Below are 12,839 nucleotides of genomic sequence, written 5' to 3' on the forward strand. Positions count from 1 at the left end.
ATACCCCCCAGAGCTGTATCTCCCCCACCCCAGTGCTGTACACCCCAAGAGCTGTATATCCCCCCACCCCAGTGCTGTTTGCCACTTCAGAGCTGTATGCCCCCCTCTGGAGCTGTACGTGCCCCCATTGCAAGGGGGGGTATGTGCTTTTGGGCCGCAAGAAGCAGCCTGAGGGGTCGCATGCGGCTTTCGGGCTGCATGTTTGAGACCTCTGTATATGTCAATGCTTAGTATATCCTATTTACTGACGCACAGACATAACCTCCATAACCTCCATACATACACATCTGAAGGCATTCTGTACCAGATAGCGTGTGTTTTCTTGGTGGCTTTTAGAATGGAATTTTGCAAGTTGTTTTTTTTTGCACATGCAATACTTTGCGGTCAATTTGTGGAAATTTCCCCAAAAGGAAAATTTCTGGCTCTGACAGAGCTTGATTTAATAAGACTGATGTTGTACACGCCAATCTTACTGAAGTGTCATTTTCTAATCAAATTGATTAAGAAGCGCATGCTACTTAATTATTTTGGGGCAGCTTATCAGTGCCTCCTTGCACCTCGCCAGCAATGGGACTAAAGTAAAATTTTTGGAGTAAAAAATGTCACTATTATTCATTAATTTAATTTGACAGACAAGCGTTGTAATGCCCCTTTTCACTCCAGTACCTCCCAAGCTCTGCCCATTTTAATAGAGCGACCCAAAAATGGGGTAAAAACACCAAAAGCTGCTACATTTGTGCAAAAAAATGTGACTTTTCAAAGTTTTTAACCCCAGTTTTCTGGTGGAAACACTTTGATGGATGGGGCCACAGTGATTGCAGCTGAGTTTTTATCTTAAAAACACTGCAATGATGACATGGTACCTTAATCCCTTCCCTCTGTGGCCAATTTTCATTTTTGCACTTTTATATTTTTGTTCCCTTTCTTCCAATAGGCATAACTATTTTTCTTATTTCTCCACTGACATAGGTAAATGGGGGCTTTTATTTTAGTGGGACAAGTTGGAGAAAACAATTCTATTATATAATTTACCAATGCAAAGGAAAAAAAAAAGAACAAAAATTGCAGGTGCTTGAAATAGTAAAAATAAAAATGCACTTTATTTTTTTTTCTAGCTTTTGTTCTTACAGTGATTATTGACTTGGCAACACGATTCTCCAGGTCAGTGCAATTACAGGGATACCAGGCTTTTATACGGAGTGTCAAAACCTCACTCGTAGCGAGCTTTGGACGCACCGGGTAGTGGTAGATGCTAGCTGTATAACACAGCTGGAACCCATACTGTGTAGAACAGGCTTAAGACCACTTTACACGCTGCGATCTCGCTGCCCGTGGTGCACAACATTGCTCGGACCCGTCACACGTACTTACCTGCCTAGCGACATTGCTGTGACCGGCAAACCGCCTCCTTTCTAAGGGGGCGGTTAGTTCGCCATCACAGCGACGTCACTAAGCGGCCGCCCAATAGAAGTGGAGGGGCGGAGATGAGCGGCCGGAATATCCCGCCCACCTCCTTCCTTCCTCATTGCGGGCGGCCGCAGGTAAGGTGAGGTTCCTCGTTCCTGGGGTGTCACACATAGCGATGTGTGCTGCCGCAGGAACGACGAACAACCTGCATCCTGCAACAGCAACGATATTTGGTAAATGGACAGCGTGTCAACGATCAACAATAAGGTGAGTATTTTTGATAGTTAGCGGTCGCTCGTACGTGTCACACGCAACGACGTCGCTAACGACAACGGATGTACGTCACAAATTCCGTGACCTTAACGACATCTCCTTAGCAATGTCGTTGCGTGTAAAGCGGCCTTTAGTTCTTTCGATTGTTACATCCTCATCCATTATATTACGTACTATTAGTGGATGAAACGTTTGGTGCTGCTTTATGTAACTTTACATAACCCATAACCTTTTGCTTGGCTTTGTATACACAAACATTTTGTGAATGTTCAGTTGTCGAGACTATCTCTGTGCATACCATAAAAAGGAAAGTAGTACAGAATAGCAACACGCAGCATCAGTATTCTACTGCACAGACTATGTGCCATGCTCGTAAGACCTAAGCATTCTATATACTGTATTTCCCCGAAAATAAGTCCTACTCCAAAAATAGGCCCAGGCAGGAATTTTCGGCAAAAGGCTTAAATATAAGCCCAGCCCTACCCCGAAAATAAGCCCTTCTCCAAAATTAAGCTCAGACAGCATTTTTCGGCGAAAGGCTTAACTATAAAAGCCCTACCCCGAAAATAAACCCTAGTTGTGGTTCAATAATGATGTGTCCATGCAGCTAAAAAAGTTAAAGTATATTGCAGGACACTTCATTATAGAAAGCAGACAACCCCAAAAGAGAGAAGAAAGAAGACCCTGCAATCATACTCACCAGACCCCAAATGGGAGGACCTGCGGTGGAACGCACACCCAGACACATCATATCGCGCACACACAATCACACATCAGATTACACACACACCACCAGGTGATAAATATTGCTTCTGGCTGGCAGGGGAACCTGGGACGCAGTGCAATGGAGTGCGAGGACCTCCAGTGGAACACATTGAGGACCTGCGGTGGAACATGCACACACATACACATCATATCGCACACACAATCACACATTATTTCGCACACACAATCACACATTATTTCGCACACACACATCAAATCATGCACACACACATCAGATTGCACACAAACACACAACATCTGGTGATACATATTGCTTTCGGCCAGCAGGGGACCCTGGAACGCAGTGAAGTGGAGTGCGAGAACCTGCGGTGAAACACATTGAGGACCTGCTGTGGAATGTGCACACACAATCACACATCAGATCACACCCACACACATCAAATCGCGCACACACAATCATACATCTGAACACACACACACACACACACACAAACATCCAGTGATACCTATTGCTCTGGCCAGCAAGGGAACCTGGGACGCAGTGCAGTGCTGCGATGACCTGCGGTGGAACACATGGAGGACCTGAGGTGAAACACATCGATGCGCTCCAACAAAGGTCCTCGGGCTCCACTGCACTGCGTCCCAGGTTCCCCTGCTGGCTGTAGCAAAAGGTATCACTGGATGTTGTGTGTTTGCGATCTGATGTATGATTGTGTGTGCGATTTCACGTGTGTGTATCCAATCTCGTGTGTGTGTGTGTGTGTGTGTCCCGGAAGGAAGCAGGTGAGGACCGCTATGGAGCATACCTGCTGGGAGCGCCCGTCGAAGATTGTAGGAGGACCTGGGAATATGATTCTCCTGGTGGGGTCTCCTGGCGGGGTCCTCCTTTTTTTGGGTGGTAAACTTTCCCTGAGAATAAGCCCTGCCACTGAAAATAAGCCAAGCACATTTTTCGAGGCAAAAAATAATATAATACGATGTCTTATTTTCAGGCAAACATGGTAGTATCACATAACAGTGTTATTTTGTTTGTATGTATATATTTTATGTGGATTTTATGTTTCAATAGTAGATAGTAACTCATCACCAAACAATGTTACAAATTAAGCAATATTTGATCTACTATTAGGCTATGTGCGCACGTGTGTGTATTACATGCAGTTACGCTGCGATCTGCAGCGCAGCGTAACTGCATGCGTCCTGCGTCCCCTGCACAATCTATGGCGATTGTGCAGGAGCCGTGCGCACGTGGCGTATTAGAATGTAGCAATTCGGCTGCTGCCCGAATCGCTGCGTTCTAAGAAGTGACATGTCACTTCTTTCGTGCGGTTTGCATGCTGTCTATAGGGAGAGGCAGCATGCAGAGCGCACGTTCTCTGCCGGCACCATGCGCTTCAGAACGGAGCTTTTCAGCTGCGCTCTGAAGCGCACCTAAAAGGTGCGGTGCAGAGCGCACACGTGCGCACATAGCCTAATCCTGAATAATCAGATATGCACCACTTTAAAGGGAATCTGTCACCAGGTTTTTGCTACCTCATGTGAGAGCGGCATGATTTAGAAACAGAGACCCTGATTCCAGCGATGTATCATTTACTGAGCGGTTTGCTGTGATTTTGATAAAATTAATGTCTCTGCTGCAGATCTGTCAGTTTATACAGAACTCATGAATATGTTGGACTACCTGGCAGCACACCTAGTAGTCTTGTAATGATAATCTACTGATGATTAAACAATTATTTTATTAAAACTACACTAAGCAGCCCAGTAAGTGACACATCACTGGAATCAGGATATCTGCCTCTACGTTATGCTGCTCTCAAAGCCTGGTGACAGATTCCCTTTAAAAATCAAAGCTTACATTGTTATTCCCATCTCCAAAATCCTATCCCAATATGTACAGTAGTAGGTGTAATGAAGGGAATTTTGTTTACTTACCGTAAATTCCTTTTTTTCTAGCTCCTATTGGGAGACCCAGACAATTGGGTGTATAGCTTCTGCCTCCGGAGGCCACACAAAGTATTACACTTTAAAAGTGTAACCCCTCCCCTCTGCCTATACACCCTCCCGTGCATCACGGGCTCCTCAGTTTTGGTGCAAAAGCAGGAAGGAGGAAACTTATAAATTGGTCTAAGGTAAATTCAATCCGAAGGATGTTCGGAGAACTGAAGACCATGAACCATAAGAACAAATCAACAACAACAACATGTGTACACAAAAGAAGAACCAGCCCGAAGGGCACAGGGGCGGGTGCTGGGTCTCCCAATAGGAGCTAGAAGAAAAGGAATTTACGGTAAGTAAACAAAATTCCCTTCTTCTTTGTCGCTCCATTGGGAGACCCAGACAATTGGGACGTCCAAAAGCAGTCCCTGGGTGGGTAAAAGAATACCTCGATAAAAAGAGCCGAAACGGCCCCCTCTTACAGGTGGGCAACCGCCGCCTGAAGGACTCGCCTACCTAGACTGGCGTCTGCCGAAGCATAGGTATGCACCTGATAGTGTTTCGTGAAAGTGTGCAGACTAGACCAGGTAGCTGCCTGACACACCTGCTGAGCCGTAGCCCGGTGCCGCAATGCCCAGGACGCACCCACGGCTCTGGTAGAATGGGCTTTCAGCCCTGAAGGAAGCAGAAGCCCAGAAGAACGGTAGGCTTCAAGAATCGGTTCCTTGATCCACCGAGCCAAGGTTGACTTGGAAGCCTGCGAACCCTTACGCTGGCCAGCGACAAGGACAAAGAGCACATCTGAACGGCGCAGGGGCGCCGTGCGATACACGTAGAACCGGATTGCCCTCACTAGATCTAATGAGTGCAAATCCTTTTCACATTGGTGAATTGGATTAGGGCAAAATGAAGGTAAGGAGATATCCTGATTGAGATGAAAAGGAGATACCACCTTAGGGAGAAATTCCGGGACAGGACTCAGAACCACCTTATCCTGGTGAAAAACCAGGAAGGGGGCTTTGCATGACAGCGCTGCAAGCTCCAACACTCTTCGGAGTGATGTAACTGCCACTAGAAATGCCACCTTCTGCGAAAGACGTGATAAAGAAACATCCCGCAGCGGCTCGAAAGGTGGTTTCTGAAGAGCCGTTAGCACCCTGTTAAGGTCCCAGGGTTCCAGCGGACGCTTGTAAGGTGGGACTATGTGGCAAACTCCCTGCAGGAACGTGCGGACCTGCGGAAGCCTGGCCAGGCGCTTTTGAAAAAATACGGAGAGCGCCGATACTTGTCCCTTGAGAGAGCAGAGTGACAAACCCTTGTCCATTCCGGATTGAAGGAATGAAAGAAAAGTGGGTAAGGCAAACGGCCAGGGAGTAAACCCATTATCAGAGCACCAGGATAAGAAGATCCGCCAAGATCTGTAATAGATCTTGGCGGACGTTGGTTTCCTGGCCTGTCTCATAGTGGCAATGACATCCTGAGATAATCCTGAAGACGCTAGGAGCCAGGGCTCAATGGCCACACAGTCAGGTTGAGGGCCACAGAATTCAGATGGAAAAACGGCCCTTGTGACAGCAAGTCTGGGCGGTCTGGAAGCGCCCACGGTTGACCCACCGTGAGATGCCACAGATCCGGGTACCACGATCGCCTCGGCCAATCTGGAGCGACGACAGTTGGACCTGATCTTGCGTAACACTCTGGGCAGCATCGCCAGAGGAGGAAATACATAAGGCAGTCGAAACTGCGACCAATCCTGAACTAATGCGTCCGCCGCCAGAGCTCTGTGATCTTGGGAACGGGCCATGAATGCCGGGACTTTGTTGTTGTGTCGTGACGCCATGAGATCGACGTCCGGCGTTCCCCAGCGGGGACAGATCTCTCGAAACACGTCTGGGTGAAGAGACCATTCCCCCGCGTCCATGCCCTGACGACTGAGAAAATCTGCTTCCCAGTTTTCTACGCCCGGGATGTAAACTGCGGAGATCGTGGAGGCTGTGGCTTCCACCCACTGCAGAATCCGCCTGACTTCCTGGAAGGCCTGACGACTGCGCGTGCCGCCCTGGTGGTTGATGTATGCGACGGCAGTGGCGTTGTCCGACTGGATACGGATCTGCCTGCCCTCCAGCCACCGATGGAAAGCCAATAGGGCTAGATACACTGCCCTTATCTCCAGAACATTGATCTGAAGGGAAGACTCTACCGGAGTCCAGGTTCCCCGAGCCCTGTGGTGGAGGAAAACCGCTCCCCACCCTGACAGGCTCGCGTCCGTGGTGACCACAGCCCAGGTTGGGGGCAGGAAGGATTTTCCTTGCGATAGAGAATTGGGAAGGAGCCACCACTGAAGAGACTTCTTGGTTGTAAGGGACAGAGACGTTCCTGTCGAGGGAAGTCGACCTCCTGTCCCATTTGCGGAGAATGTCCCATTGGAGTTGCCGCAGATGGAATTGCGCGAATGGCACTGCCTCCATCGCTGCCACCATCTTCCCCAGGAAGTGCATGAGGCGCCTCAAGGGGTGTGACTGACCCCGAAGAAGAGAATGCACCCCTGCCTGCAGAGAAAGCTGTTTGTCCAGCGGTAGCTTGACTACCACTGACTGTGTATGAAACTCCATCCCGAGGTAAGTCAGTGATTGGGTCGGTGTCAACTTGGATTTTGGGAAGTTGATTATCCACCCAAACTGCTGGAGAGTCGCCAGAGCGACGGTAAGGCTGTGTTGACACGCCACCCGAGAAGGTGCCCTGACTAGGAGATCGTCTAAGTAGGGAATCACCGAGTGGCCCTGAGAGTGTAGGACCGCCACAACGGATGCCATGACTTTGGTGAACACCCGTGGGGCTGTCGCCAGGCCGAAAGGCAATGCCACGAACTGAAGGCGAAACGCAAGAAGCGTTGATGTTCGGGTGCGATCGGCACATGGAGATAAGCATCTTTGATGTCGATCGATGCTAGGAAGTCTCCTTGTGACATCGAGGCGATGACCGAGCGGAGAGATTCCATCCGAAACAGTCTGGTGCTCACATGTCTGTTGAGTAGTTTGAGGTCCAGAACGGGACCGGAATGATCCGTCCTTCTTTGGCACCACGAACAAGTTGGAGTAAAAGCCGCGACCATGTTCCTGAGGGGGAACAGGGATCACAACTCCTTCTGTCTTCAGAGCGTCCACTGCCTGAAAAAGTGCGTCGGCCCGAGCGGGGGGCGGAGAGGTTCTGAAGAAACGAGTCGGAGGACGAGAGCTGAACTCTATCCTGTAACCGTGAGACAGAATGTCTCTCACCCATCGGTCTTGAACATGTGGCCACCAGGCGTCGCAAAAGCGGGAGAGCCTGCCACCGACCGAGGATGCGGTTCGGGGACGCCGAGAGTAATGAGGAGGCCGCCTTGGAGGCAGTGCCTCCGGCGGCCTTTTGGGGGCGTGACTTAGACCGCCACGCATAGGAGTTCCTCTGGCCTTTCTCCGGCCTGCTGGACGAAGAGGATTGGGACTTGGCGGAGGGACGAAAGGACCGAAACCTCGATTGAATTTTCCGTTGCTGAGGTCTCTTAGGTTTGGACTGGGGTAAGGAGGAGTCCTTTCCCTTGGATTCCTTAATAATCTCATCCAATCGTTCGCCAAACAATCGGTCGCCAGAAAACGGCAAACCGGTTAAGAACCTCTTGGAGGCAGAGTCTGCCTTCCATTCGCGCAGCCACATGGCCCTGCGGACTGCCACAGAATTAGCGGACGCCACCGCTGTACGGCTAGCAGAGTCTAGGACTGCGTTCATGGCGTAGGAAGAAAAAGCTGACGCTTGAGAAGTCAGAGACGCAACCTGCGGAGCAGAATTACGTGTGACTGCATTAATCTCAGCCAGACAAGCTGAGATAGCTTGGAGTGCCCACACGGCTGCAAAGGCCGGGGCAAAAGACGCGCCCTTGGCTTCATAGATGGATTTCACCAGGAGCTCTATCTGCCTGTCAGTGGCATCTTTTAGCGATGAACCATCTGCAACCGAGACCACAGATCTAGCCGCCAATCCTTCAGGTGTATCAAGATTGAGGGCAACGTCAGGTTCAGAGCCCTGAGCTGCGACGTCCGCCTCGTCCTCCAGAGAGTCCTCAAGCTGGGAACCCGAGCAGCGTGAAGAAGTCGGGGAAGATTCCCAGCGAGCCCGCTTAGCCGGTCTGGGACTGTGGTCCGGGCAGGAGTCCTCCGCGTGGGACCTAGGGCCCAACCTGGGAGCGCGCTGCGGCGCGGACCGAGAGGGGCCTGGAGGCGACGATCCAACAGGGACCGGGGCCTGTGTAAGGACCGGTCTGGACTGCAAAGCTTCTAGCAGCTTGGCAGACCATTTGTCCATAGACTGAGCCATGGATTGTGAAAGTGACACAGAGTTTCTCAGCAAAAGCAGCAAACTCTGTCCCTGCCGCCTGGACAGGGGGAGCAGGGGGGGTCTACCTGAGCCGAGGGGCCCACTAGTGACCGAGGCTCCGGCTGAGCAAGCGAAACAGGGGCCGAGCATTGCTCACAGTGAGGGTAGGTGGAACCCGCAGGTAACATAGCCCCACAAGAGGTACAGGTCGCAAAAAAACCCTGTGCCTTAGCACCTTTGCTCCTTGTGGACGACATGCTGTTGTCTCCTAGGAGAGTGATCACTGAGGGTATATGGGAAAGGGTATACAGCCCGACTAATATATATACAGTTAGGTCCAGAAATATTTGGACAGTGACACAAGTTTTGTTATTTTATCTGTTTACAAAAACATGTTCAGAAATACAATTATATATATAATATGGGCTGAAAGTGCACACTCCCAGATGCAATATGAGAGTTTTCACATCCAAATCGGAGAAAGGGTTTAGGAATCATAGCTCTGTAATGCATAGCCTCCTCTTTTTCAAGGGACCAAAAGTAATTGGACAAGGGACTCTAAGGGCTGCAATTAACTCTGAAGGCGTCTCCCTCGTTAACCTGTAATCAATGAAGTAGTTAAAACGTCTGGGGTTGATTACAGGTGTGTGGTTTTGCATTTGGAAGCTGTTGCTGTGACCAGACAACATGCGGTCTAAGGAACTCTCAATTGAGGGGAAGCAGAACATCCTGAGGCTGAAAAAAAAGAAAAAATCCATCAGAGAGATAGCAGACATGCTTGGAGTAGCAAAATCAACAGTCGGGTACATTTTGAGAAAAAAGGAATTGACTGGTGAGCTTGGTAACTCAAAAAGGCCTGGGCGTCCACGGATGACAACAGTGGTGGATGATCACCGCATACTTTCTTTGGTGAAGAAGAACCCGTTCACAACATCAACTGAAGTCCAGAACACTCTCAGTGAAGTAGGTGTATCTGTCTCTAAGTCAACAGTAAAGAGAAAACTCCATGAAAGTAAATAAAAAGGGTTCACATCTAGATGCAAACCATTCATCAATTCCAAAAATAGACAGGCCAGAGTTAAATTTGCTGAAAAACACCTCATGAAGCCAGCTCAGTTCTGGAAAAGTATTCTATGGACAGATGAGACAAAGATCAACCTGTACCACAATGATGGGAAGAAAAAAGTTTGGAGAAGAAAGGGAACGGCACATGATCCAAGGCACACCACATCCTCTGTAAAACATGGTGGAGGCAACGTGATGGCATGGGCATGCATGACTTTCAATGGCACTGGGTCACTTGTGTTTATTGATGACATAATAGCAGACAAGAGTAGCCGGATGAATTCTGAAGTGTACCGGGATATACTTTCAGCCCAGATTCAGCCAAATGCCGCAAAGTTGATCGGACGGCGCTTCATAGTACAGATGGACAATGACCCCAAGCATACAGCCAAAGCTACCCAGGAGTTCATGAGTGCAAAAAAGTGGAACATTCTGCAATGGCCAAGTCAATCACCAGATCTTAACCCAATTGAGCATGCATTTCACTTGCTCAAATCCAGACTTAAGATGGAAAGACCCACAGACAAGCAAGACCTGAAGGCTGCGGCTGTAAAGGCCTGGCAAAGCATTAAGAAGGAGGAAACCCAGCGTTTGGTGATGTCCATGGGTTCCAGACTTAAGGCAGTGATTGCCTCCAAAGGATTCGCAACAAAATATTGAAAAAAAAAATATTTTGTTTGGGTTTGGTTTATTTGTCCAATTACTTTTGACCTCCTAAAATGTGGAGTGTTTGTAAAGAAATGTGTACAATTCCTACAATTTCTATCAGATATTTTTGTTCAAACCTTCAAATTAAACGTTACAATCTGCACTTGAATTCTGTTGTAGAGGTTTCATTTCAAATCCAATGTGGTGGCATGCAGAGCCCAACTCGCGAAAGTTGTGTCACTGTCCAAATATTTCTGGACCTAACTGTATATTATATATTCCGGCACCCTATGGGGGACCAGCACCGGGTGACCGGTGTGGCTTACCGACCGCTAAAAAGCGGAGTGTGTGTCCTCCAGATTCCCTGCCTTAGGTCTCCCAGAGCTGCAGAGCTCTTCCCTGATAACCCTCCACCGGCAGAATGCCAAAAACATGGCTGCCGGAGCTCTCAGGGAAGGAGTGGAGCCGTGGGCGGTGCTAGAAAAAGTGCGGGAATCTGGGGTCCCCACAGTGATCAGTGAGGGGGGAGGAAACATACAGGATGCTCCGTCCCTCACATCCGACGTCAGGTCGGCAGTCCCGCCCTTACCCCTGACAGGCAGGCCCGGGGGCGGGATTTTTGCTACTAGGCCGCGATGAAGCCGGGGACTAAATTTAAGACCGCGGCCGACAAGCAGGCGCGGTCGGCGCGGAAGTCTGCCGGTCTTCACAAATCAGCAGCTGCTGCAGCGTCCGGGAAGAAGGCGCTCCATGCACAGTCCCCCATGGGGACACAGAGTACCTTAGAGATGCAGGGCCCGGTCCCTGAGGATGAATAGACTCCTGTCCGGCAGATTCCCACAGGGGCTGCGGAGGGAGCCCGGTCCCAGTGAATGGATGACCGGTCAGGATCCCACTTCTCCCAGAGCCACTAAGGGATGGTGAAGGAAAACGGCATGAGGCTCCGGCATTTGTACCCGCAATGGGTACCTCAACCTTAACAGCACCGCCAACATAGTGGGGTGAGAAGGGAACATGCCGGGGGCCCCGTGGGGGTCCTCTTTTCTTCCAACCGATATAACTAATCTGAGAATGCATGAGTGGATGTGTGCCTCCTTCCACACAAAGCATAAAACTGAGGAGCCCGTGATGCGCGGGAGGGTGTATAGGCAGAGGGGAGGGGTTACACTTTTAAAGTGTAATACTTTGTGTGGCCTCCGGAGGCAGAAGCTATACACCCAATTGTCTGGGTCTCCCAATGGAGCGACAAAGAAAAGAACAATATTAGCACATACCTCCAATTAGATATATATATGGTATAGTCCTGCTGATATAGCCATAACTCTTACCTCATGCGCAGTACATTGCAGCTTAGGTATCCATGGTTACATCTACTTATATAGTGCCAGTTAGTCAGCTGCTGCTGGACGTAACCATGGATACCTAAGCTGCAAAGCCTTGCACATAAAGTAAGAAACATGGTTATATCAGGAGAACTATACTACATTTCTAATTGGAGGTATTTGCTCTTATTATTATTATTATTATTATTCCTACATCATATTGGGATAGGATCTTGGAGATGTAAATACATGGCTTTAAAGGGGTATTCCCAATATGTTCTTCCTCTGTATATGTCACATATGCAGATATGTAGAATTTTTTTTTTTTTAAAGTAAAAAATGGTATGTGTACAATAATAAAATTGACAGAATAAGGCCCAACAGAATAACAAAGCTGTAGATTTGTGTAACTTGAATCACGGGTACAAAGTAAGTAACTGCATTACTTACCAAGATTGACTTGGAAGACTACCGCAGCTGCGACAAGAGACCCCGCCGAGGCTCCATACACCTTGGGTGCTGACTTCAGTATGTCTGGGGCAAGGTCAAGCAAGGCTTTGACTGCTCCAATCTGGTATAAAGAGAGAAAGCCACTGCCAGAGAATGAGAGGGACGGGGGGCTCCTTCCAGAGACGGTCTCATGTTCCATGACCTGAGGACAGCAGAGATTTCTTTGCCTGTGTATACAGGAAACACGCTCCTGTTTGCTTCTTCATGAAATCATTCTGCAGAGGATTTACATAATGAAATAGAAAGTAGCGGTCCCTTCACAGACCCTCTGCCGGATTAGGATCCAGAGACAGTCCACAAAGGGTCTCTTTGTAGTAACCGATCACTGCTGGGCTTGGTCTGCATGTTACATAAACTGATTGGCAGGCAGAGTTTCTAGTTACATATTGCTGACATTGGTGTCATCCGCTGCATACTGAGCACCATAATGTCAGATGATTACCGCAATCTAGATTGGGCAAGCTGATTCTTCCAGTGTTCACATTGGGTAACTTTCTGCTATAATACACTCAAACTATTACTTCATGGTTTTTATGACTAAATGTTAAGCTGCAAATTCCACACTTCCCCTCACTGGCTTCCCATTGCCCAAAGACTCCA

The 12,839-nt window shown here is 48.8% G+C and overlaps 1 protein-coding gene across 1 annotated transcript in view; it reads right to left on the reverse strand.

Annotated features, from left to right (window-relative positions):
* Window positions 1–12,500, reverse strand: part of LOC142289718 (omega-hydroxyceramide transacylase-like) — a 56,829-nt gene extending 44,329 nt beyond the window's left edge. Inside the window, exon 1 of the mRNA XM_075333643.1 lies at window positions 12,180–12,500. Coding sequence (XP_075189758.1) covers window positions 12,180–12,378 — 199 coding nt within the window. The 5' untranslated portion in view covers window positions 12,379–12,500. The remainder of the gene's footprint in view (window positions 1–12,179) is intronic.
* Window positions 12,501–12,839: the final 339 nt, after the last annotated feature.

This window comes from Anomaloglossus baeobatrachus, chromosome 2 (assembly GCF_048569485.1).
Source record: "Anomaloglossus baeobatrachus isolate aAnoBae1 chromosome 2, aAnoBae1.hap1, whole genome shotgun sequence".
Lineage (NCBI taxonomy): Eukaryota > Metazoa > Chordata > Amphibia > Anura > Aromobatidae > Anomaloglossus > Anomaloglossus baeobatrachus.